This window comes from Peromyscus maniculatus, chromosome 21 (genome assembly GCF_049852395.1).
Source record: "Peromyscus maniculatus bairdii isolate BWxNUB_F1_BW_parent chromosome 21, HU_Pman_BW_mat_3.1, whole genome shotgun sequence".
Classification (NCBI taxonomy): Eukaryota; Metazoa; Chordata; class Mammalia; order Rodentia; family Cricetidae; genus Peromyscus; species Peromyscus maniculatus.
Genome location: NC_134872.1, coordinates 45341414 through 45369056, shown reverse-complemented (window position 1 = coordinate 45369056; position 27643 = coordinate 45341414). Strand labels below are relative to the sequence as shown.

Here is a 27643-nt window from a genome sequence, read left to right as displayed (position 1 = left end):
TTAAGTAAGATGTTTCAGTTAGAATCTGCTTAGGCCAGGCATGGTGGCACATGCCTTTAATCCCAGCCCTTGGGTTTGGTGGCCGCAATAGATGGATCTCTGCCAGCTGGGTCAGCATGGAGAGATCCAAGCCAGTCAGGGTTACAAAGTGAGACCCTGTCTCAAATTTAAAAAAAAAAAAAAAGAATCTGCTTTGGAAATTATTCATACTTTCTGTAAACTTAGGGTTTCCTTGGGTAGGAATATGACTCCTACCCTCTAATCATGCATCTAAATGAGTCTAACTTAAACAGGAAGTCCTGCCTGCAAGAAAGTATTTTATTTCCTGGTGAAAGACAAGCAGTCTTTTTAAATCTTCTTTTTATGGTGCATTACAAAATACTTCCATTTGCATTACATCATCCGTCCCCCACCCCCAAGCACTCTGCAAAGGAGCCTGGAGACTTTGTTTCCCACACTTTTTGTATAAGGGACCTTTGATTCTGAGAGCAGTGGCTGGTCACACACCTGGTAGTTGGGTTCAACGTGTAGACTTTAAATTGCAGGGTTTCTTTATAGCCTTGAGTGTTGATTTTCCTGGCCACGAAATAAAAGAGTAGGTGATGGAGACAGGAATCAGAAAATGGACCATTGTCAGGGTCTTAGGGCCTCTATTTCCACATGGGCTTGGAAAGTGGAAGTGATTCCTCCCAGGTCACTTAGTAAGTAGTGGCTGAGCTGTGATGGAAAGCACAAGACATCAAAGACACGCACACATATCTTTTTAAGCCATACAACTTTTCAAATTCCTGAAGCTTGGGATCTGGAGGGATATAACTCAAACTTGGACACCCCTGTTAGCTCTCTGAGAAGGTTCAGACATCACGGCTGGGACTCTGTGTCTGTGGTTCACACTTGCTCAGAAGTGCTTATGGGCTGTAGCAAGAGTGTGAACTTTTTCTCCAGAATGTGGAAGCGGTGCTTAGCATAAAACTTTCAAGGGTCTTCTCAATGACAAGGATGTATTTACACCATCAAATTTGGATATTAGATCATCCAAAGATGGTCAGAACCTTAATACAGCATGGTGGTGGTTTGAGAATGTCCTCCATAGGCTCAGATGTTTAAACACTTGGTCTCTGGCTGGTGGCCCTGTTTGAGGAAGTTATGGAGCCTTTAGAAGCTGGAGTCTTGCTGGGGGAAGTATGTCAGTGGGTTGGGCTTTGTGGATCTATAGCCTCATCTGCTCCCCGTTCACTCTCTCTCTCTGCCTCACGTTTGTGTGTGAAGATGTGATCTCTCAGCTTCCTGCTCCGGCTGCCTGCTGTCAGGCCTTCCCCCTGCCACTGGGGATCCTCCCACAGGAACCACAAGCCAAATCAACTCTTTCTGGCATAAGCTGCTTTTGGTCATGGCGTTCTATCACAGCAACAAAAAGTCACTAATACAAGCGTCAATTTAAGCCCACTAACAGTTCAAAGAAAAATGTTATTACACTGGGCTGTGATATTTTGTCATAAAAGTACAGTTTTTGTTGTACCATTACCATGCTAATCATATTCAGGTCAGAGGTCTTGCTGGAATTTTACCATTTATATTCACCTATTGTTCTTGTATTTGCAGATTTATTCCATAGAAGAAGATGAAAAATTAACACCTAGCTTGGAAATTCTCTTACCCCGGGATCTGGCGGATGGATTTGTGAACAATAAGCGAGAAAGCTACAAGTTTAGGTGAGCTTGTGTCCTCCTCCCTGTCTCTGCTTCCTCGCTGAGCAAGTGCTTGTCCTGCGTCAGTTTCTGCTGCCGGAATCGCCAGCCCCGCTACTGTGGCTAGCATAGTATGGCCATCTCCTCTGGCACACAGAACTCAAGTGCATTACTGAACCCAAGACTAAAAGGCAGGTTTCCATGTCTGAGATTATGCAGGGCTGGAGAGATGGCTCTGTCCATAAAGTGCTCGCCTTCCAAGCCCGAGGACCTGAGTTCAGGTCCCCAGAGCCCATGTGAAAGCTGGACAGAGTAATGCACCCTCAGATCTCAGAAAGGACAAGGTGGGAGGCAGAGAGGTGGAGCCCTGCAAGCCCTGGGGCCAGCTCACCTGGCAAAGATGCAGACCAATGAGAGCTCCATTCTCAAACAGAAGCTGGAATGAACCCTGAGTATGGACATGTGACGCTGACCTCTGACCTCCACACATACATGCACTCCACCACACACAAATATGCACACACATGAACACACACACACACACACACACACACACACACAGATATTAAAGACGTAATACGATTGTAGTCTCAGATTCCAGCTTTAGTGTTATGATTTTCCTGCTCTGTTCATTATGGGTTAGTCCCTGCATGAAGTCCACAAATGTGTAATGTTATTAAATGTGAGATGTCCAGTCTGTGTATTAGTTATGTTAGTTAGGTGGCTTTATTTATAAATGATATACAGGTCTCAGGTGCACATGTAAATATTCAATATCTGTGATATCCTGTGGAACATCCATTGGAATCATGTCTGTCCTGAAATGAGGTACTCTGTAATGTATTCATTTATTCTGAAGATTTAATATAAAAAATTAAGAGGATATAAAATATCTCAGGAACCTTTTCATCTTGATCTCATATCATAGTAACAAAAATTTGGATATATCAGGTTTAATATATTATTATGATTAATTTCCCAGGCTCCTTTTTTTCTTTTTCTTTTTTTTTTTAAACTGTGGCTGGAACACTTTAAATAATACATATGGATGGTTTTATATTTCTCTTGGGCAGTGCTTAACCATATGGTTCAGGTCAATGTCCCAAGCATCCACCCCTGGGCATTCTTCACTGCCAGCCTGAGAGATGAGGGGTCCATGGGGACAGGAAGAACAAGACCCTGAAATGGAAGAGTGCTTGGCTGTTTGAGGAAAGAAAGAGGACCATGGGTCTTACAGAGCAAGCAAGGGACAGCAGGGAAGAAGACAGGGCATGGGGAAGCCAAATTATAGAGGAGCTTATGAGTGACTGGAACTGTCACCTCAACTGCCATGGGTAGGAGAAGGGTGATGCTGAGGAGGATGGACTCATTACATGCCTGTTGTAGTAGCATGGCCCTTGCTGACCATGCAGTGGGATGGCCCTTGCTGACCTTGAAAGTGGGATGGTCCCTGCTGACCTTGAAAGTGGGATAGCACTTGCTGACCTTGCAGTGGGATGATCCCTGCTGACCTTGCAGTGGGATGGTCCCTATTGACCTTGAGGTGGGATGGTCCTTGCTGACCTTGCAGTGCACTGGATGGCACTTGCTGACCATGTAGTGGGATGGTCCCTGCTGACCTTGCAGTGGGATGGCACTTGCTGACCTTGCAGTGGGATGATCCCTGCTGACCTTGCAGTGGGATGATCCCTGCTGACCTTGCAGTGGGATGGTTCCTGCTGACTTTGCAGTGGGATGGTCCCTGCTGACCTTGCAGTGGGATGGCACTTGCTGACCTTGCAGTGGGATGGTCCCTGCTGACCTTGCAGTGGGATGGTTCCTGCTGACCTTGCAGTGGGATGGTCCCTGCTGACCTTGCAGTGGGATGGTTCCTGCTGACCTTGCAGTGGGATGATCCCTGCTGACCTTGCAGTGGGATGGCACTTGCTGACCTTGCAGTGGGATGGCCCTTGCTGACATATGCAGCATATACTGTAATGGGGTAAGGAAGACAGGCAGAACAACTGTGGTAGCCCCTCCTCGGTGGGAAGTGGAGTGCTGAGAAGTGTCCCCTGTATCCAGTTCTGCATTCATGGATCTAAGCAACCTAGTACTGAATAGAATTAAAACTGTCTGTACTGAACACACACAGACTCCCTTGTCATCGTTCCATAAACAGTATAGTATACAGCTATTTACAAGACATTTGCAATGTACTGGGTGTTGTGAGCAATCTGCAGAATACATGGGAGGAGATGCATGGACTATGTGGAAATGCTGTTATACGATGTAAGAGATCTGGGTCTGAGGGTGCGGAGGCTTGATTCTAATTAATTCTGAGCATTTGGAGGTCAGAGCTGACAGTCTGCCAGTGAACTCATTACAGGTGAAATAGAAAGCGGGGGATCAAGGATGGTGGAGAGCTAGGGACTGAGCATTTAGAAGGATGGAGTTGTCGTCTTGTGGGGTGAGGAAGATTTCAAAAAAGGCTTCAGACAGGAAGGTTAGCCTGTGCAATTGAGATGGGCTTTAGGCGAAACCTACATCGCATCCTAATGAATGAAAGGACGTCTTGGTCATCGGGAACCCATGTTCTGTCTCGGTGTGTTGATGGGCGTGAGGACCCCGAGTCATTTCTTACCCCATGGCCTCAACTTCATCTTCATAAGAGTTAACTGAACTTCTTACAGCAGTTCTGAATTCTAGGATTCTCTTCTGTTCTTCTCCAGGTTGTAGCATGACTCTTTTGTCAAATGAAATGTTTGGAGATGGTGTTACTGATGCTCAGTATACAATTACCCGTTAACTATAAACTTTGATCTTGAAGTCTTTGTTCTGAAGTAGGGAGATAATAGAAATATCTGGATCATTACTTGTCCCACTATTCTTTTAAAGACCAGAAGATATCATTTTAAAATTATGTAATGGATGTAAAGGTCTTTTAAATTTGTTTTAATTAGGTATATGTGTGTATGTACATGTGTGTGTGTGTGCAGGTGCCCATGGAGGCTAGAAGAGGTTATTGGATCCCCTGGAGTTGGCCTTACAAATGGCTGCAAGCTGCCCTGTGTGGTGCTGGAAACTGAACTTGGGTCCTCTATAAGAATAGCAGGTGCTCTTAACCTCTTAACCTTAATGGCTGAGCCATCTCTCTACCCAGAATTCAATATGCTTTATGAGTATTGTTTTAAAATTACATTTCAGTCTAATTATTACCTTGGTAGAGGGCTTAGCATGTGGGAGGCACTTGATACATATTTGTGAAATAGATAAGTCAGTAGGTAGGCTGACCATAATTAACTTTATACAAAGAACTTTTCAGAATATATTCTGTGGGTGACTCAGTGCCATCTTGAAAGCTCCTGGCACCTCTTGCTGTTACAGTAATAGATATAATTTCTAGTACTCAGGGAAGTGGGGTAGAGAATGTCTTATTGTCTCAAGGTCACCAACGACCAGGTGAGAGAAGCCAGAGAGCCCTGTTCGTAGGCAGCTTCCCAGAGGCCCTGCTGGAAGTCTGTAATCCACCACCAGCATAGCTCAGTCAACCATGCTCCTTAGAGCACACACATGCATGGTGGCCACTGGCTGTGTATTCTGTGGACCCCTGTGCCATGCTGGTATTCAGATCTAAGGCTGTGGTTTACCTATAGGGTTTGAAGGGGTGATCCAGGCACACCAACAGTAAATGCTACCACCTCATACCTGCTGTTGCCTCCTAAGTCCTGAGACCAGTGGTTCTCAGCCATGGATTGTGACTCCCATAGGGTTGAATGATCCTTTCATCTGAGACCATCAGAAAACACATATTTACATTATGATTCATAACAGTGGCAAAATTACAGTTATGAAGTAGCAACAGAATTATGTTATGGTTGGAGGGTCACCACAGCATGATTAATGGGTCTCAGCATAAGGGAGGTAGAGAACCACTGCCTTAGACTATCTCAGTGTAGAAGTCACCTTTTGCTCATCTCAGTGAAGGTTGATAAGCCCTAGGGGTCCTTTGAAGTTAATATTGGTCTGTGGTGATAAACGTCTTTCTATTTTGTATTTCTAATCTAGCTCTGGGCATTCGTCTGAACTTGTCAATAATAAAAACTGTCTTAGGTGTCCTGCAGTCTCGCCACTTCAGGTGAATATGGCCAGCGACTTGTGAGGGCAGGCATGTTAGCCAGAGGTCCAAAGGCACCACAAAAGCTGGTTAAGATGCCCTCAGAAATTCCACTTGAGAGTTTTTACTTTAAAGACTGTATCCTCTCCAATTTTATTTTAAAAAATGTTAAGTGACTGGGAAGAGATCTCAATTGGCAAAGTGCTCACTTTGCAAGCACAAAAACCTGAGTTCAATCCCCAGAACATACATTTAAAAGCCAGATGGGATGGCATGCTCATAATCCCAGACCAGGGGGACAGAGACCCCTGGGCTTGGTGTCCAGCCAGCCGAGTCCACTTAGTGAGCTCCAGGCCAGTGAGAGCCTCTCTTTAAGACAAAAGGTGGATGAAACCCGAGGAAAGACACCGAGGTTGTCTGTTGACCTCCACAAGTGTGCGCGCGCACCCCCCCCACACACACACACACGGGGGGTGGGGGGGAGATGTTTAAATGCATGGAAAACATAAGAACAGTGCTCTGTGGAAGGTCCTCTTTTGAGATGTTTCAGTGGTTGCTGTTAGCACCTCACCCCTCTACAGGAGAATACTGTCTCACCTGAGTGTCTTGCTGTGCTGGTGATCCTGTACCAAACTTAAGAATGATCCTGCAAGGATGGAGCAGCCACTCTGCCAGCTCCCAGAACTCCTGTCCCTGCCGTTCTGATGGAGACCTGGCTTTGCAGGACAGATCAGTCTTTTCTGACTTTTGAATCATGGGGAAGAAAATGAGACAACAGCCCCCAAAGCTGGCATCACTGTCATAGAAGGAGGCATCTAATGCATGTGCAGTAACTGCAGTTTAAATACCATACATTCAGGGATCATGAAGTTCACACTTGCAGTCTTTCCTCACAGGCAGACATCGGAAGCCCAAGGGCCTTTTATGCCCCGTTCTTTCCAGCCCGTGCCGTTCTGGAGGTTTGACTCTGATACCAGCCACAGATACTGTCCTGTTGTGGAATGTTTGTTCAACTAGGCAAAGATGTGTTACATCTGTTTATGCTGCGTTTGCTTAACTATGTAAAGATGAGTTGCTGTTTTACCTTGCCTACCTAAGGCACCTGATTGGTCTAATAAAAAGCTGAACATCCAATAGCTGGACAGTAAAGGGATAGGCGGGGCTGGCAGGCAGAGAGAGTAAGTAGGAGGAGATACTATCTAGGCTTGAGAGAGAAGGAGGGAGAAAGAGAGGGAGACGCCAGGGGCCAGACAGACAGACACAGAAGAAGCAGGAAAGGAGGACATACAGAAGGAAAGGTAAAAAAAAAGAACCCGAGGCAAACTGTAGATGAAGAGACACAGGTTAAATTAAGTTATAAGAGCCAGCTAGAAGCAAGCATAAACTAAGGCTGAGCATTTATAACTAACAAGAAGCCTCCATGTCACGGTTAAGGGGCTGGCAGTCCGAGAAAGCCTGCTACGCTGTCCTTCTTGAGAGCTAAAAGCACACAGTTATTATGTGGTTCAAAGCTGGTGTGATTCTTTCAGAGGGGGACAATTGTACAGATCTTGTCAAAGCCATATTGTTTACTCACCATTTGTGAGCAAGAGCACAATGACACAGTGTGAGGGGTGACAGGGAAGACATTGTGTTAGCTTAGCTAAGCCCAGTGATGTCAGCGTGGGGTCATTTACAAACGTGTTTATGAAAACAAGATTCATTAATCCAGTAGTGTTTGAAGGCTCAGCTTTGAGATAATTACCATTTTCACATTGCAGATTTCAAAGGATTTTTGACCAAGACGCAAAGCAAGAGATCATTTTCGAAATCATTGCCAAACCAGTTGCTGAGAGGTAGGATTTCCCAGACTCTGGTCAGCGGGCTCATGGCTTTTCATCTGTCTTCAGGCCTCGGGTAATGGTGGTAATTTGCTTCCTTGTATCCATCATGCACTCTGGCTTCAGGGTGTGAAACGGTGATAGCATTAATTATTCATATCAATAGCTGTTTGTTTGGACTGTTTGATTGTGAGCCTCAAAGCAACCCAGAGATGCAGACCGTCCAGTGTGGGCTGGAAAAATGGCTCAGTGGTTAGGAGAACTTTCTGTGTTTGCAGAGACCAGGGTTGAGTCCCCAGCACACACTTGGCAGCTCACAACCTCCTGTAACTCCAGCCCCGGGAATCTAACCCCTCCTTCTGGCCTCCAAGGGCAACCACACACCTGTGTACATAGTAACATGCAGCTACATACACACAAACACATAAAGAAATCCTTTAAAAGGTTCCATAAACCAAGGATTGTATAGGCTGACACTGCTCAAGGTGGTGTGGCTACTGGTATTGGAAATTAAGATGGTTTTTTAGCTATTATTTCAATGTACTTTCCTTGGTTCAAAATTTCTTTTATTATTACTATTATTATTTAATTTCCATGTGTGCCTGTGTGGTATATATGTGTGTGTTCACATGTGTGTGTGTGTTTGTGTGGATGCATTTATCTATGCTTGAGAGTGTGGAAACTAGAGGTCACTGGACGTCAACATGGAGATGTCTATCTCATTGGCTTCTCTGCCTTATTTTTTTAAGATAGAGTGTCTGACTGAACCTGGAATTAACCATTTCATCAAGAAAGGCTGGCCAGTGAGCCCCTAGGAACCACTGCTCCCTTCACAGTGACAGGCTGAAAGCATACACTGCTGTGTCTGGCTTTTCACAGGAGTGCTGGGAATCCGAACCCAGGTCTTTGTTCTTATGTGACAAGCAAGCACTTTACCCAGAGTCATTTCCTCGGCCCCTTGGTATTTCAAACAAATGACTAGATGGACAAAGAATAAGGTTAAAAATGACATTCAGGAGGCCTAATGATGGTTGGATCTGTTCTACCTCAGGGACCTGTCAAAGCTTGGTCCTCACTTTCTAGGGCCATAAGTTTCAGTATAGCCAGACAGTTCCAGACTGGTGAAGAATGAAATTTGCACGATGATACTAGATAATCAGATGCAAACATACTGATGTGTCTTAGCAAAGTCTCATTGGGTCTTGATCAGTGGTTCGTTCTCAACCTGTGGGTGGCAACCCCTTTGGCAAACCTCTGTCTCCAAAAATATTTACATTACAATTCATAATGGTAGCAAAGTTACAGTTAGGAAGTAGCAATGGAATCGTTTTATGGTTGGGCGTCACCACAACATGAGGAACTGTATTAAAGGGTCACAGAATCAGGAAGGTTGAGAACCACTGCTCTAGACAGTCATGGCCCTTGGCGAACAACTCGTCCTTTGTGGGGAATCTCACTGGGAGCCACTGCCAATGAAGGTTGCTCTCTGATCCCAGAGCCATTGGAATGGTTCCATGGCCATCCGTCTTTACAGCTAAGATGGAAAATATCTCTGCTAAATGAGCCACCTTTCTAGTCTACCAGTTCGTGTCCCTTTCTGTGGACAGTGGGAGTCCACTGTTCCTCTTGTCCCTCACATTTCCACAGTATGGATCTTGCCTAAAACAAACACTTTTCATTTCATAAGTCTTCCTTCACTGAGAAAATACAACCAAATAAGCTTCAAGTATTTCTTCTATAACCACAACCACGAAACCTTTGTTTGGATTCAATTCAGGTTGTCCCTAGTCAGACATCAAACATGGCTGGAATCCACTCCTTTTAGTAATTGTTGGATTAGGTTATTTTTCAGAGTTTTAGTCTGGCATTTAATTTTAAAAAGTTGTATTTATGTGTTTGTGTATGAATACACACGTGTGTGTAGGTACCCACAGAGGACAGAAGTGGACATTGGGCTCCCTGGAACTGAGGTACGGATGGTTGTGAGCTACAGTGTGGATGCTAGGAACCAAACTGAGTCCTCAGCAAGAGCAGGACATGCTCCTGACCCGTGAACCATCTCTCCAGCCTCTAGTCTTTGTTTTATTTTGAAGCTTCCTTCACTCGTGGAGGGAAAGGTGTTTCTGTTTCCTGAGAGCTGTGTCTTCTCCTTTCCTGACTCTATTCCCCACTTTGACTCTGTCAAATTACAGTTTATCTTACTGTCCTTCTGAAGAATGATAGATAATGAAGGCCAACAGAAGCAACGGCTTCTGGGAACCCCTTCCTGCACAGGTGGGTAGTGATGGACAGCAGCTGGCAAGACTTGCTCTAGTGCTGGGATTTGTAACTGACTGTCCATAGCACAGCCATACTTGAGATCCGCGTTAACTAGCTGGGTGTGGCTGGGGACACAAGGGAATCTGTCCACTTCTTTGTCACTCGCAGATCCAAATGTCTTCAGCTGGAGCATGAGCTCGCTTGACAGAATTTCTGTCCTCTGAGTTTTGGCTTCCCTTTTATCCCCACCCTTGAGTTATAGGTCAGAATTTATGGCATATTCCTCACTAAATAGCAACCAGATTTGCTTAGGGTTGTCAGATAACAGTAAGACTACATTTATGTGTGCAATGGAGTGCTTTGACAACTTCAGAGCTCTGTCCTGTGGAATCTCACTCGACTCATGAAGGAATCTCGTGGGGTCTCAGATACGATAACTTCAGATGAGAAACCAGGACGCTGGGTATTTGATGGACTTTTGCTAGACCTCACAGTTAGGAAGCTGTGGATGTGAGGCGAGAACAGACCCACCTCTCCCCTGAGTTGTCCTTCCTGTTGCTTTAATCGCACTTAGCATCTGTCACCCTTGCTAAACTCACGGATGTTATCATGTTACTGAAAGGCCATTTTGTCCAACCTCATCCCCCCCTCCCTCTCAGCCTCATTCAACCACGTTACTCGACTCTGTGCCCCTGGTAGACTAAGATGCTCATTTATCTGGGACAGTCTGTATGGGGGTGGGGAAGCAAATTTCCTGTAGCTTCCCATTTCCTGGATTTTCCTTCCTGTGATCCAAGTGTGCACAGTCTGTGACAGCCGCATAGCTCACTCACACTCAGTCACAGTTCTGTGCACTCAAATGTTAGTTCTTTTATTTGCCCCTAAAATGTATAAATACTGTCAGAAGAAAAGAATTAAACCATATAAATTAAACTTTAGTCATCATTCATTCAGTGAAATTAATTAATTAGTTGATTAATTAATAGTTCATTTTAAGACAGAGTCTCACTATGTAGCCCTGGCTGTCCTGGCACCCTCTCTGTGGATCGGGCTGGTCTCAAACTCAAACATCTGCCTGCCTCTGTCTCCTGAGCGCAGGATTAATGGTGCACCAGGCACCATGCAGTAACTACTAACAAAGTGCTCATGATGTGTCAGGCCTGGACTATAATCCTAGCTCTTGGGAGGCTGAAGCAGGAGTTCACTACTTGAAGGCCAATGTGATCTTTCAGGTTGAGAGACATACACATATGTAGATAATTAAAAAAAAACAGTAAAATCTTACAAAAAAAATTAACAAGTCTCTGTTGGTGTGTTGCCTTCCTAAGACGGCACACCCTGGCCACCCTTGTAAAATCCGCATGCCCTCCCTCAAGGCCATGGTGTCCCTGATGCCTCCCCACCCTGGTGTCCATTTCAGCCGCCGCACTTGTCCCCTGAAGTGTCTTTTCCTTGTGCATTGTGTCTGTGTTCCCTGTCTGTCGCTCTTCTGTCTGCTCCCTGGGGATCTGCAGACGCCTGTCACAGGCACCTCAGTGGGTATCCAGCAGGTATCTGTGGAATTAGTGACGTCTGAGTTGCTAGGTAAACACACAGTTTCTAGTCCAGCCCAAAATGTACACACAACAGCAACAAAAGGCAAATCACATTCTTGATTCTTTAACATGTTCACAGCTAATGCGTTTGTGTCTTATTTATTTTAAATAACAGAAATTCCCATTGAGGAGCCATGCACTCGCCATGCGCCCCTCAAGATGTTTGGTTATTGTTGCATGTTTTGAGCCATGAAGGACTTTCAGAATGCTGAAAACTTGGTTGTAAAAATGAAAACAGCTTAAACAGACCTCCCAGTTGCTTGATTCATACATACTTGTTAAGAATATTGATTTCTAGGCTGCAGAGATGGCTCAGTGGTTAAGAGCACTTGCTGTTCTCGTAGAGGACCAAAATTCACTTCTCAGCATCCACCCGGCACCTCACAGCTGCTTCTGATTCCTGCTGGGGGAATCCTGTGCCCTCTTCTGGCCTCTTTGGGCATTGCACTCATATGCACATACACAGATGCACATGCATACACACAATTAAAAATAAATATTTATTTACAAAGGACATTTATCTCTTCTGAGGCCCCATTTTGCCTCCATCTTAGTGTTAACAAGTACGGTGTGTTTTTGCTGGAGTGATGTCACTTTTCCAACTTTGGGCCCCTAGCTGGTTATGTTAGGTTTATTTTCATTTATAATGAAGCATCCTTTATCCATGGCTCTTTAAAGATTCACACACAGAGACACTAACTTGTGTTCACTCCCAAACAGTAGAATTCAGAAATCAGCATTTCTTTTTTCTCTGATATAACTTGCTATTACTTTATCATCACCTAAGTTTTCTTTACCTTAAGACAGAAATGAGATCATTATTTTAGCTAGGAAAAAAAATGTTCTATATACAAAAAACAAAACAAACAACAACAACAAAAACTGAACTGTGGGCTGGGGATATAGTTCCATGGGAGAACACTTGGCTATCATATATGAGGCCCTAAATTCAGTTCCTAGCAACACACACACACACACACACACACACACACACACACACACACACTGTTATGTACTTTAAATATACAGACTTGCATTTGTTTATGTATGTATGTATGTATTTGTGTATGTGTGTGTATATGTGTTTGTGAAATGTGTGTGCATGTATATGTATGTTTGTATGTGGAGGTATGGTGTAATGCACTTGTGTGTATGTGCACTTATATGTGAGGGTACACATGAGTGTGGTGTTAGAGAGTGAAATCTGGTGTCATCTTCTTACTCTCCAGGTCACTTTTTGAGTCTCTCACTGAACCCAAAACTAACCTGCTGGCTAGACCCAGGTATCCTCCTGCCTCAACTCTACCCAACTCTAGGATTGCAGGCGCACTCCCACACACCTGGCTGTGTACATGGATGCTGTGGATCCTAACTTAGGTCACCACGCTTGTGTGGTGGGTGCTTTGCTCACCGAGCTTTCCCCCAGCCCTCCAGCCATGATTCCTTAGCAGAGGAGATCGTACTGAAGCTGTCACATTGTCCCTGTGTCTGGAAAAGTGGACGTTAATATCAGAACAACCAAATCTGGATTTCCAAGGAAGTCACCAGAACAATGAGTTGCATAAATTGCTTAGCCAAATTTAAATATGGATTTGATGTCAAAAATTCGATTAGTAACTTTAAAAATAATTAAAAGAGTCAGGGTAGTGGCTCAAGGTTGGAATTTCAGTGTACATGTGACTGAGGCAGGAGGACTGCCTCAAGTTCAACCCCAACCTGGGTTGCATAATTCTAGGTCACCCTGGTCAATGGAGGTCCTGTCTCAAAAAGCCCAACGATTGATAACGGCAATAATAATAAGGATAGGTGAATGACAGCAGGAGGAGGGACATCTGGGCAGTTACACCTGGGCTTCAGATTGACAGGTGGGGAACAGAGAAGGTCAGAGCCTCATCTCCCCAGCGAATATGACTTTGTCAAGCTGACAGTTGACATTAGCCATTACACTAAGGTTGGAAGTAGCTACGGACCTTTAAACTCCTCGCATCGAGTGTTATCTGCCAGTGGCCTGAAGGTCCCCATACCCACTCGCTCTGAGACCTCTCAGTTGCATCCCACACTGACAGTCTCTGTCATTGACTTCATTTGGAAGGCATCGGATCAGAAAGCCCCTCACCCTCTGCCGTCCAACCATGCATCTGTCATCCCCCTCCCCCGACCTCCACCTCCTGCTCACCTTCCTCTTCTGTCCATCATCTTCTGTCCATCATGTGTCTGTCCCTCCCCCGCTCGCCCTTCCTCCTCTGTCTAAATGGCTCTTACCTACATTTACTGAGGCAGCTTCTGCCTTTGGTGCTGTTTACCTCTTCTAAAACTTCCTGTCCTGTTTCAAGTCCAACTGGTATTGTAAGAATTAATAAGCAGTAGCATTGGAGGGCCAATTAAATGTGAATTGCATGTAAATACTAAAAATTATTCAGTTTGTATCTGAGATGCAAATTTAAATGGCCACCCTGCATTTTTTTTTCTGACATCTCTACTCTCCACTCTTGCCCTGAGATCTTGTCTCTATGCATTTTGTTGTTAACATTCAAATCTGCATCGCTGGGCTGAACTGTGCAGATAGTGTCTTTGTTCCAAGGCTGCATCTCCCTTTACCTGCAGCTTCTTCCATCTGTCCTCCTCTTGGTTTCCCAGCCCGACGGAGTCTTCATCTCCCTGTCCATCCATCCCTGTCCCAGGAAAACAGTATTTATGCTTGTCGCTTTGAAGTTAGCTTGCGTCCTTACCCTCTTCCTCAACATTCAGCCCAGAACTTCTTAAGTTTGGGTGGAGACCTCATGCAAGGTCATGTAACCGACTCTGAGAGTTAGGGGGAAATTGGCAACAGGAAAAGATCTCTGAGTGCACCACAACCAAAAATTAGTTAGTTAATTGAAAATCCGTTGTTTAGTGATTCCGATGTGTTTTTCTGGCAGTGTTGGCCTGTGTTACATTTCAGGACTTCACTGCAGCCACCAGTGTTACATCCCAGGACTTCACTGCAGCCATATGTGCTGCATCAGATAACTGCTGTGCAGCCTTTGGTCTGAACACACAGCACGATCTCTCTACACCGTGTATGCCTCGAGGCCATTCATTGCCAGCAAATGCTGAGATCAGAGACTATTGTAGGTTATAACTGTAGTATTTTAACTGAGTATACAAAGCTTTCTGCTCTTATAAAAACATAGTATTTTCATTACTGAAAATAAAGTCTTTAAACCTTTCCCAGTTCTCATTCTTCAGCATGGAAGAAGTGAGCATTTGTGTGCTATTGAATTAGATTTGAATTTCATAAAAATAAGTCATTAAATGAATTTTAGCTAGCGATTAGGACCAAATTTCCCACAATTTCCAGAATGCCTCTAAACATACATCTGCCATTTTGAACTGCATATTTATGCAGAGTGGTATTCTCAGCATTGATAGTTCTAAAGTCAATCAATGTACTGAAAACTCCGAAAGCCACTGAAGATCTCTATCTTGAAGTGCCAAATACCCAACCAAGAGATAATCATTATATACAATTACACAAGGGCATCCTTTCATTTGTATGCAAATATGATTTTGCCTTTAATAAATAGCAAAATTGTATTATGCCAAATAATTGTTCTTAATTTAATTTGTGGAGACTGTTGAGGAGGCTCAGCATGTAAAGGCGCTTACCAAGCAAAGCTGCTAGCCAGCATTGACCCTAAATCCATGTATGCAAAGAGGGAATTGATGTGACTCCGCGAAGCTTTCTTCTAATTTTCATACTCAGGCCACACACACATACACACACACACACACACACACACACACACACACACACACACACACATGCACACACATACTCATACTCACACTCATAAATCATGAACATAATAGTAGTAATAAATTAAATGAGTTATCAGTAAATGCTTCATTTTATACTTTTTTATTAACTTAAAACAGTGTTTTTGTTAATTCTCTGATTTCTTTCTATTATTGAAGATAGAACTTATCGTGTAGTATACTCTGATACAGTTCCCCCCCCCAGTATTTTGTTAATTCTTTGAGAATTTCATGCAGTGTGTTGTGATCATATTTGCTCCCTCTCCCCAGCTCCTCCCAGAACCCCCCTCTCCACCCTCAACTCCAACCTACCCAACTTCAGTTTCTCTTCTCTTTGTAAAAACCCCTTGGTTCCAGTTCGTGTTATCTCTATAACCCGAGGCTGTACAAACTGCACGGGTCAAAAGGAAACAGGAGTGGAAACGTTTGAGAAGCTCGGATCAGTCGCTGTTCTGGAGGCTCTCCCCTCACCGTGCACTTTCTCGGCTCTTCGGTCCCTCTCTTCTCTGCCCTGCTGTCCCTTTTGTACTGGTTGCGTCGTTTTCCCTTGCACAGGGTGCAGCGGCAGCCCTCACCCCAGGACGCCCTTTGCCTGTTCCTCCGCAGCCTGCTGCATCGCTTTGCGTGAGCATTACCTTGTTTTCGGAGCACACACGCCCTCAGTGTGAATCATGCCAGACACTCCTTGGAGTTGGCTCAGGGTTATGTCCTTATGTCCTTATGGTTTTTTCAATTTCATTGGTATTTGCTGCAATAGCTCTCTTTTCATTTCTAATTTTAATAACCTGGGTCTTCTCTTTCTCTTGGTTAATTTGGCTAAGAATTTGTCAGTCTTATTTATCTTTTCAAAGAACCGACCATTTCATCAATTCTTTTGTGTTTTTGTCTTGCGTGGGTTTTTATTGATTTTTCTTGTTTTTATTTCACTAATTATAAACCCCGATTTTGGTTCTCTTCCAGTTTTTTAATTTGTTTTTGCAGAGGTCTTGGGATTAGAGATGATATTTCATTACATGCATATATGATAGTCTCAAAAATAAATTCATTTGAGAAGCTATTCTAAGTCATGTCATCATGACTCATGTAATCATTGGCTTACAAGTTACACGGCAGAACCTTTGTTCCGATCATTGTATTAGTAGATGCTACCTTACAAAGTGTGCCTAATTAAAAAATTAGAATTGTCCTAACCATACAAACCTCCCACGGGGAATATGACTGAGAATTGGGTGTGCTTATTCACAGGGACTGGGAAGCCAGACTCTGTAGAATATCCTTCCCTTCTTCCTCACCCTTCTTCGAGTCTGTGACAGAAGCCTGCAGATTGCGCATGCGTCTCAGAGCTTACCTGACCACACTTCTTCCATGGGCTTGGCTCGGAGGCAAAGTGCCCCAGCAGCTTCTTAGGAATGGCCACTGTTGGCTCCTGTAATACTTTCTCTTCTCTAAGACCAGAATCCCACCTCAGCGAGGCTGACTTCTTTGGACCAACACAGTATGATGAATGGGAAAGCCACTGCGCTGCTGTTTAGAAAAATAGTCACTTGAAAGGATATATCAAAATGATTCCCATTGATGACAGGTAAGAACCGATCAGCCAACTTCTTCTCCACCTACTGCATTCATGTATAGACTTCAAAAGGGCATTCATTCCTTACGTTGTCCAGGAAACAGAGTGATGCTCTTTGATCTTAGGGAATCAGAAGTTACTCACACCATCCTAGAGACCAGTTCTTTGCTGTGCGTATTCTCTGAACCCTCCAATACTTCAGCCAGCTCATCTGGTCTGGAGAGTCCAGCCTTAGGAGTTAGGATTCACTTTTCCTGGCAGGTTAGTTCCTGTGTCCCTGCACAGGTCCTCACCCCCTCCTGCTCCTCACTTCTTGCTGGGCTCTGTCTTTCTGCTCTGCCCTGCTGCAGCTGCCATCATCCACCATGTTTGTTTGGAGTACGGTCTGTCACATTTCCTGTGCATGTGGTCTTTTACTATGACCCTGCTATTGACTGCATCTGCAGAGTGTTATTGAACCTTGACTCCAAGGACCCATGGCTGCCACACTATGCTGTGTAGACTGCTCCCTGATGGCTTACCTGGCACTTGACACCTTTTTCAAGGTAACACTTTAAGAAGCCTGCCTTCATGTCTTCCTGTTTTTTAGCTGCCAATAAAGACACAACCCAATTCTGGTCCCTTTGGGACTTTTGGATCATTATAGTGCCACAGACTTAGAGCTGAAAACCATATGGGCCTTTGTTCTACACTGCTTTTAACATGCAGTTAAATTCCAGACCCCAAAGAAGGTCTATGACTTTGTGCCCTGTTAAAAAGAGCACATGTAAGCTGGGTAGTTGTGGTTCATGCCTTTAATCTCAGCACTCAAGAGGCAGAAACAGGAGGATCTCTGAGTTTGAGGCCAGCCTAGTCCACAGAGCAAGTTCCAGGACAGCCTGGGCTATACACAGAAACCTTGTCTCAAAAAAACAAAAACAAAACCAAAACAAGCCATAGCACTTACGACTGAGACTGTTTATCATTTGGGAGGCTGTTCTGGAGCGAGGTCCTGTTTGTGACGGATTTGATTCCCATCATGTTTCCTACCGTAGGCACCTAGGTGATGGGGAAAGCTGAAGTTCTTCTCCCATCCACACTTCCTGCCTGGAATCCTTTTTGACACTGCTGCAGCTAAAACAGCCAAACCAGAGAGAACACTTGACCAGAAACACAAACCTGGGCTTCAAAACACCACGTTTCTCCCCTTGACCTGCGCCTGGCTGTTGCGCTTAAGATTTCTTCTGGACAAGCTGTTTGAGGACCACGGGATAAGCTGCCTATTAAAAGCTCTTGGCTTTCTCACGTGGCTTGCATAATTAACATCTTTCCCATCACATTTTTTCTATAAAGAGAAAATATTGTTAATATTGTTATGTTCATTTTTAAAGGGTTGCTCAAACAAAAGGACAAATTCTGGTTGTGTCTACTTCACAGGGTAACCCTCCTGGAAAACTAAAAAAATGTAGTGGTTGGTATCTTTTGTTTAAGAAGCATTACCATTTTGTGTAATTTGAGATATGGACAGATCTATCAAGCTCAGCCCCTTACAAAATATGATTTATTCCATTGTCCTGGCAAAGATTTAAGAATAAGATGTCATGTTGAGCCATTTTGTTTACTTTCATGAAAAAGCTCTTTTATCTTCCATCCAAATAAGAAAGGATGTTTAAGTCCAGAGATATTTTATAAATCCGGCCCTCATTATAAAAGGACACAGTTTTTAAAAAAATCTAGTCCTTAAAAATGAGTTAAGATAAAAATAGATTCATGCGGTAGATGGCTGCATTGTGTTCATTATAAACTTGAGTGTCTTTGAGTTGAAGTCAGCACAGTGATTGTTCAAACAGAGGAAGAAAGTACGAATTCCTCTAGATGCCTGGAATGCTGACGGAGCCAGAACCATTCAATCGCCGGAGCTACCCTCAGCTCCATCTACAGCAGCCCCACGTGGGGCCTGCGCCATGGTCAAGAAGCAGCAACAATCCCTCTACTTCCACCCAGCCCAGCACCCAGGAAAACTCTTCCCTGCTGAAGCAAGGTCCTCTCTGTCAGCTCGCTGCCTGCTGAGTTTGGAGCAACGATCCTGCTCACGGGGGCCTCCAATGGGTATCCACACCATCTCCCCACATCTCTGCAGCTTGCTCACCTCCTCACTCTTGATTGCATCTCATATTTCTCTGGACTCCGAGAGTCTAGAACCTGCTATGCTCCTTTCCCTTCCCCTCGGTTTCCTTGAGTAAATACACCCAGTCAGTTCAGTGCCGTCTCCTGCCCCGCCATGCCTGCCTGCTCCCCTCCACAGTAGCCCGAGTCTCCTGTGCCCAGTGTTGATTTCCCGAGGCCTCGGCTTGCCTTCCCAGGTATAGGGCATGTGCAGTTTTCTTCTTTCCACATCATCACTGGTTCTTACAGTTCTGTAGGAGCTTTCTCAGTCTCAAATTCGTGAGGCTTTGCAGACCCAGGTTCGAATGATATGATTTAAAAGTGGTGCATTTGGGTATCAGGTTAATCTTGTCAGCTTGACTAGATGCAGAATCACCTAGGAGCACACTGATGACTGTACCTTTTTTTAAAAAAAAAATATTTGGTTCCGTCGTGTGTGTGTGTGTGTGTGTGTGTGTGTGTGTGTGTGTGTGCGCGCGCGCACGCGCACGCGCGCGCACATGTGGACCCCCAAGGCTAGTGTGCACCAGCAGAGCTTAGAGGTGTCAGATCCCCTGGAGCTGGAATTTCAGGCAGTTGTGAGCCACCTTCCTCTGGAAGATCAGCATGCATTCTTAACCACCGGGCCATCTCTCCAACCCTCCACTGTGTTTCCTAAGACTTTCAGCTGAGAAGAAAAGAGCCACCAGAATGGAAGCAGCACCACCCCACTGACTGGGGTCTAGGGCTGAATAACATTTGGAAAAAGAAGAACGCAAGCCGAGCCCCAACGTTCCCTGTGGTCTGCCTCCTAGATGTGGAGGTAACATGATGTGGCTCACACTCGGCAGTCATGATTTTCTTGCCACGAAGTCGTGATTGATTGTATCCCCTCAAATGATGAGCCAAACTAAGCCCTTCCACTTTAAATTACCTACCATCAGGAATTTGGCCACAACAAGAAGAAAAGTCACCGTACAGCTTCTACACAGAGCGATGCTGCCATGTTGTATCTGCACTGACTGTCCGCTCAGCTTCACCAACACCGGCATCCTTGTGCCCCAGCCCTCGGTGCCAGTCTCTAAAAGCCCTTTGCATGGTGTCTCTGCTGTGAGCTTGCTCTCTCCCCACCATTGCCATTAAAGGTGTCTCACCCCTGGTGGTAGAATAAGTATCCTTCATGCCCCCTTGCAGTGCTGAGCCATAAACAGAATTCTCTAGAAAGGCACACTGAGGTACCTCACATTTGAGAATGTAAACTTAGGCATCGGTACACACAGCACGGCTTTCCACACAAGTAGGTACTATGTGTACCGTATTAAAAGAGGCTCCTTTGTGTTTGTTTTTGTGTGTGGACATATAATTGGATATGCAAGCTAATGTTTGGGCCAAGTGTGTCTTCACAAAGACGTTAGCTGTAAATTTGGCCCATTATATTACTACAGGACACGTTCGCTTGTTTGTTTTCCTGTTTAGGAGGCTGCTGTCGTTTGTTTGTAGAACATCAGACACATACAAATTCCCCTTTTGTCCCCCATGATGAATGTCTGGCAGAAAGGACTGAGGCCTTGTATGATTTATTTTTTCAGTAATTTTATTCTGTGGTAGACGCCACAGTGTTCTATTGTAAAGTCTCCAGAAGAGTTTCAAGTTAACTCTCTTCAAAGCTGCCCCTTTGCTTATCTCTCAAGCCTAGCAGTGCGCAGGCACATCTGAGGGTTGGGACAGTTGGCATCTGAGGGTTGGAGATGGTTGGCATCTGAGGGCTGGGACAGTGGGTATCTGAGAGTTGGAGATAGTGGTCATCTGAAGATTGGTACAGTTGGCATCTGAGGATTGGAGACAGTTAGCTCAGGTTGCTGTGTGTGGGTCTAAGATGGATCTTTGTTGCTGAGTGAAATTCTGTGGTTTGGGCTGAGGAGAGTTGGTACAAAATTGTTGGTTGGTTTTCTTAGGTGCCCCTTGGGCCCCACCCACAAACTTCTTTTCAGGGTTAGCTTGGTGATCCCCACCCCATACCAAACCCAAAGTGGAACCCAGGGGAAGTGTCGAGGTTTATACCTCAAGCCAACACTCATCTTAGAGCTTTACCCAGTTTTGAAAACTAATCCATCTTAGCCTCAGTTGAGGTCTCCAAGGCCATTTGACCACACCACCCCTAATGTGCTATCCAAAAGATCAATTTGAAGTTATTTAAAGGTTTTAAAAGCTGAGTGACTTCCAGCAGGCTTCCATACTTGCCCTTCGTCTTGCCCCGTGGTCCAAATTTGCTATGTCCATCAACACAAATTGCTTTCTGTTTGGTCCATCAAGAACCAATGGAGATATTCTCAAACACTGTACCCCTGTCCTCGTGTGAATCTATCAGCTTATGCTTTATGGATTTGGAGACTGTTATTAGTTTAGAATTCTCTCATCTTCCTGAGATTTTTTTTCTTTTATCCTAAACAGTGATCAATTTATTGCTAATAATCTTGTTTCTTAAATTCTATTTTTAAAACAAGTACAGATCTGCCATCTCTTATACAGAGCTCACATCTAAAGCATATAACACAGAATATTCTAGAACAGCACTAAAGGAGCCGAGCCAGCATCAAGTAATCAAATACATTGATATGCTCACAGGGGCCGGGCGGTGGTGGCGCACGCCTTTAATCCCAGCACTCGGGAGGCAGAGCCAGGCAGATCTCTGTGAGTTCGAGGCCAGCCTGGTCTCCAAAGCGAGTTCCAGGACAGGCGCAAAGCTACACAGAGAAACCCTGTCTCAAAGAACCAAAAAAAAAAAAAAAAAAAGATATGCTCACAGGGAAATATAAAATTTGTTTTCATCTTTTTATTTTATTTAAAACTCAGCTCTCACAGTCATAGGCTTTAGTTGCGCCTCTTTATAAGTGATGTCTGGATTGTTTTCACTTTTGAGTCCAAGTTTAAGTCCATCCAGTGCCGGTCAACATCTTCAATCCCATCTGTTATATTACATCCATTCGACTCTGTTTCCTTGTCCTGTGTTTACCATCTGGTTTGCTGGCCCCATTTTTCTTATTGGTTAATTGGAAATTTTGTACTTTATATTTTTATTTAGCTTTTACTTTAGTGGCCATTTTTAAAAACTTAAGCTGGGCGTGGGGTGTATGCCTGTAATCCCAACACTCAGGAGGCTGAAGCAGGTGAATCTCAAGGTTGAGGTCAAGCCTGGGCTACATGGCAAGTTCCAAGTCAACTGGAGATACACAATGAGACCCTATCACTAAGTAAGCAAACAGGCAAGTGGAATAATAAGGTGATATAAAGTTTATGTGCATATTTAACTTTGTAGAGTATGAAGATGATGAATCTGATTTTCTGATCAATGATTAACTTTAATCTCCATTTTATCATATTGTTAAACATTTTAATTATGTCTTTTTGATTGATTCAATATAGTAATTGTTATTATTACAGAAAGTCAGTTCATGGGTGTGGTACTTGAGAGTACCACAAGAGGACTGAGTCTTTCAAGCCAGCCTGAGCTACATAGCAAGATCCTGTCTCAAAATACAAAATGAGAAAACAAATTAGAGCATGTTTGGGTTTTCCGGTTTGGGTTTTCCTGGGTTTACCCTGGTGCCTCCTTTGCTCCTCCGGGTTTGGAGTTCTTTGAAATCATCCCCTGCTGGCCCTTCCAGGCGGGTCCATGAAGAGTTCTCTGTGTTGCCCTCCCTGCTGTCCATGTTAGCTGGCCTGGGAAACTTTGTTTGTCATCGCTTCTCAGCCTCTTGAAGACTTGGTCACATGATCTCGTACCTTGAGCTTTTAAGAGGCCTGCTTTGGTCTCAAGGCACTGAGCCTTCTGACTTGGCTTGGAAGGATTTTCTTGTGCTGTCCACTCAAAGTGGCCTCAGTGTAGACTGATTTTTTTATTTATCTCTTCATTTTGGATTGTTTCCTTACTTTCCTGCAAATTTAATTATGCAGGTGAGGAAACCTCAATTAAACTTTGTGCGGAATTCGTAAATGGATCTGCGGAGTGCTCACAGGCTTTCTGAGCTGCCATGGTGGAAGAACTGGGTTCTGCTGTGCTTTCCTGCTCTGAACCAGAGCAGTTAGTTTGTTGTTATTGAGCTGTAGGACTTTGTATTGATCTCCGTTTCATCTTGTTGTTGAATCTAGTCTCTTCTTAAAGCTTTAAAAACATCCCAGTTCAGTTTACCTAGCTTATTAGTTTTACCTCCTAGCTTGGAGTTGTCTGTGAATGTGATGTGCGTATTCCCTGGGTCTTCCGTAATTGCTTGGTAAAAATACCGATCAGGAGCTGTGCGTGTCTGCAGCCCCGGGGCCTGCCACTACAGCTCTGTCAGTGGGCATTGGTCAGAAGTCTTTGAAAGCATCTCCAGTGCGTCCTGCATCACTGTTGGTTTCAGGGCATCTCAACGTTCTATCCCCAGTGTTTACTTTTGGTGAACTCGCTAAGCTCAGTCCAATTGAGGTCCAGCCAGCATTTCTTCAGAAGAAAGTACGTGTCCTGAGTTCTGTGTGAGCCACAGCGGAGAGAGGTAAAGGAGAAGGAGCCACAGCTCCCTCCTTCGTGCTTCTTGTGTCTCAGTAGAGGAGATGCTCAGGCTAGCCAGAAGGCAGCCTCATGGCACTCTCTTCCCTGCATCTACTAGGGGCGGCTTCTCCTTGAGCTGCAGGAGCTCAGGACTTTCACCCTGGTTCTTTTCTTGCTAAGTTAGACACAACACCTGGCTTTCTATAGCTCAGCAGTGGGTAGAGTTCATACAGGGCTAATTTCCATATCGCTTTTCTGTGTCAGTCATTAATCCTTAATAAATTCCTGGTATTTTGCATTCCTAAAAGTTCAGAGTACACGACAGAGTGCAGGAAGATTGGACTTCAGGTCACTACATGTCTTCTTGTTCTAACAGTTTTACCCGTGATTTCATCATTCGTCAGAATTCCGTCTTTCTTCTCCAAACTCCCCGTTCCCCTCAAGGCAGTACAGTACAGAAGTCTGGTGTCAGTCTGAGACTTTCTGGCCTGGTCCCTTTGTGTTGACCATCTCATCGGGGTTTCCAGCCTGCTCCAAGATGCCATCTCCTTTTTCTCTACCGGGGTCTTTGAGCATGTATTATGCAAACTAATGGTGTAGCAGGTTTAATAGAAGAGCTTAACTTGGATAGGCACTAGCTTTGTGTCCAGGCTGCAGATTTACTCGGCTTCTGCTTTTTGCTTTTGGAATGCCAGCTAACATCTATCGGTTGGGAAGTCCTGTCGCTTTTCATTTGACACATTCCCCACTTCCCCAGGCTGTCCCCATGCTCACTGCCTGTTCCGTGCCCAGTTCTTTCCCTTACCTTTTCCATCTGGCAAGAAGATAAACTCCTGTGTGTTTTCCTTTACCCCAATGTCAGCATTAGTTCTGTTCTTTCCAAATTATGATTTAAAACTTGGGTAGACTTTTAAATCAGTTATCTTCCTCATGCTCGTGTGTGTGTGTGTGTGTGTGTGTGTGTGTGTGTGTGTGTGTGTGTGTGTGTGTGTGTTGACCTATGTATGCCATGGAGTATGTGCACAGGCCAGGAGTCACTGCTTCCCTCCTGTTTTGCTTTGAGGCAGGATCTCTCTTGTTTTTTGTTGCTACACTGCATATGCTTTTCAGGTGTGTGGGGTACGTTGTAAATAGTGTCCACTGAGTACTTAGCATGTAAGCCCTCTATATATCCTGCTGTGAGCACATTTCCTACACGAACATGCAGGGATCTTCTTTCCCTCATGCTTTCTCGACGTTTTACCTGTGCCTTGTGCTCTTGTCTTTATGTGTTGATGTCCCACAGCAATTAACATGAGGCTGTGTGTGTGACAGACACACAACCCACATGGAATGGAAAATCCAATTAGCGACTTCGTAGATTAAAACACGCTCGTAATTTCAGTTGGCACTTTCCCCAAACCGCCTGACAAGATGTGAACTTCATGTTTGATCTCGGTGGCAACCACAGCGCCCTCATGTGGTTAGTTTGGGGACGGCCAGAGGCAGACAGTAAGACAGGATTGTTCAATCAGCTGCTAAATATTGACGTACTATTTCTAGGGAAGACATTTCCCTAAAGAGAGCACAGATGGGGTCTGAGAGGAAGCCATTTCCCAGGTACTTATCTTAAGTGCTGCAATCCCAGATGACGTTCTGAGTGGGGGTAAGCATACTATCAAATGATTACTGTAGAGACGACGCTAGTCTTCTTGACAACTCTCTGGGGCTGGGGCTTCTGCTTTCTCTGTCTCAGAAGACTTGTGAAGCTGTGAGACGTGGGCATGGAGTGAGGCAGAGTCCTGTTGTCTCCTCAAAGGTCTTCAGTGAGTGACAACTTGTTGGCCCATGTCAGTAGAGGTTGTGGATAGGTTTTCCCACAAAGGACCCTCTCCCAGCGACCCCCAGAAGAGCAAGTATTCCCCACTCCTGCCTAGCCTGCTCAGGGAGGTAAACAGCATGAGCTCACCACCCTGGCACATAGTCTGAGCATGCTAAGGTCCAGGTACCCAGAGCCAGCCTAGCCCGTGCCTGCGAACCTTGGCCTTGACTGGGCTGCACCAGCACCTCCTACACCTCCCAAGGATGAGGCACTCTCTCTCTCCTGGGAACTGTGTCTCCCAACATCTTATTTGAGGGAGGAAAAAAGAGTACCATGGGGTCAGAGATTGGCTAAACTATGAAGACACCCTAGAGTCTATTGTTCTTAAGTAGCCAGACACAAAGGAAGGAACAACTTCCAGGGTAAACAGACCGAGGCCAGACCTGTGCGAGGGGCAGTGATTGACACCTCAAGATGGGTGATGTGGAAGCTTAGGGGAGGTCAGATGACGTCATCCAGGGAGAGCCTGCCCATCCTGGCTGGGTACATGCACTTGTGTGTACTCTGTGAACATCTGTATTCAAAGAGAAAGAAGCCCTTGAGAATGCCTTTTGCCCTTCTAAGAATCGGGGAGGAGGCAGGGGGACTGGAGAAGTAGAATTCGGTGTGCATGAACAGATGCTTTGTGGAGTGATTAAAAAGTGACTTTGGAAGCATTTAGCTTGGCTTGGTTATTAAGCCTTTTCATTTATTTATTTGTCCTGGAGCTTGATTTTGCACCATCTCATGATGTCTAAGCATACATGTTGAGAGAATATTAAGAGAATAGATTTAACCTCTATTTCACCGATCAAATGTTTGTACAAGTGTTACCTCAAAATAAATGGGTAAATAATTTTTTAAGTGAATTGATTCAAGTTAACTTTGTAGCCATGAAAGAAAATAAAAAATTTTATAGTATGAAATTGCTCAGTGTTTAGTCTCACAGTAAATGTTTATGATGCAGGCTTTTTTCCAGGTCAGTTTAATTTTAGTAGATTTCATTTTTTCATTACTGAAAAGAGGCTTAAATGCTGTATAGTCACGGAGATGCTCTTCTGCTTTGGAGCAGAGCTTGAATATTGCTTCAAACACAGATGGAGAGGCTTCCTTGGTTACCTCTGGCTTCTTATTTGAGGAGTTCAGAGGAAAATTCTTCTCTTGGGAGACTACAGAGATGCGGTCAGAGGACATTTTCATGAGATGAGCATCTCTTGGGGAGAGGACACCTTCTCATCACAGAAGGGCTCAAGCAAAGGTGGAACTGTCTTCTGGGGAAGGCTGGAGAGTGGCAGGTGTCCGTCACCAGGAGATGTTCAGGATGGGAGATTTGCTGAGGGCCCACCCTCAAGGATCCGCAGCAAAGGCCGGAGGTGGTTCAGGTTGTCAACATACACTTTTTACCACATCAAGTCGGTGCCTGACCTCACCTTATGCATTCTGCTCGTGAAAATAGAACCAGTAAAGGAAGCCACTCTTGGGCTGAGGAGACGGCTCAGGTGGTGTGGTGCCTTAGTGCCTGTCACACATCAGTGGGGCCTGGGCCCGGAATCCCTGAAAGTGTCTGTGAAGCTTGTAATCCCAGCACCGGGAGAATGGAGGGTCACAGGAGCTCGCTGGCCAGCCAGCCTAGCTGAATGGGTGAGCTTCAGCTTTAGTGGGAGACTCTGCCTCAAACATAAAGAAATATATAAAAAAGATGGAGATCCACAGTAGCAGACACCAGATGTTGACCTCTGGCCTCTACATGGGTACACACCCACATTAAGAATCACATATACCATGTGTGCCACCCACCTCCACATACGTCACAACCACTCGTGATTATTTAATACACAGTTGATCACGTTCCTGCTTCTTCATAGTTTTTAAGTAGGAAAAGAGGATCTGTTCAAGCCCCGAAGAACACACCAAATGGTGGCTTCACCTTTTATGCTCAGGACTTGAACTTGGGGAGAGAACATAAATGTCTGATCCATTTTTTTGTGCCCCAGCTCCTGCACATAGCCGGCCCTCATCACTCCTTACATGTCTAATTCAAGCATAGTTTGTATGTTTTTACACGAAGTCGACTCTGTATGTTTTACACGACTCTCACAGAAAGCATTGTGCATTTCAAGTCCTGCAGGCCCAGGTTCCCCTCTAAATGCCCCGAGAAGACCCTCCAGCCGCAGCTCTTTGCACAGGCAGCCTCCGGTCTCAGAATCAAGGCTGCCATCATGTGGGGAAATCAAAGGTAATTGTGGTGCCATTGTCTGAGGCTGGGTGGCATTTCTAGAAACGAGAATCTCAGCCTACATTACCTCCTTTCTTTTCTTTGGGACTTAC

General features: G+C 44.7%; 1 protein-coding gene across 3 annotated transcripts in view; it reads left to right on the top strand.

Annotated features, from left to right (window-relative positions):
• The window catches only part of Kif6 (kinesin family member 6), a 323542-nt gene that overhangs the window by 4964 nt on the left and 290935 nt on the right, over nucleotides 1–27643 (top strand). For 2 of the 3 annotated variants that reach the window (XM_042265864.2, XM_076557588.1), the window contains exons 2-3: nucleotides 1603–1712; nucleotides 7542–7616. In XM_042265864.2, the coding sequence (XP_042121798.2) occupies nucleotides 1603–1712; nucleotides 7542–7616 (185 nt within the window). The remainder of the gene's footprint in view (nucleotides 1–1602; nucleotides 1713–7541; nucleotides 7617–27643) is intronic. The other variant, XM_076557587.1, reaches the window with a different exon arrangement.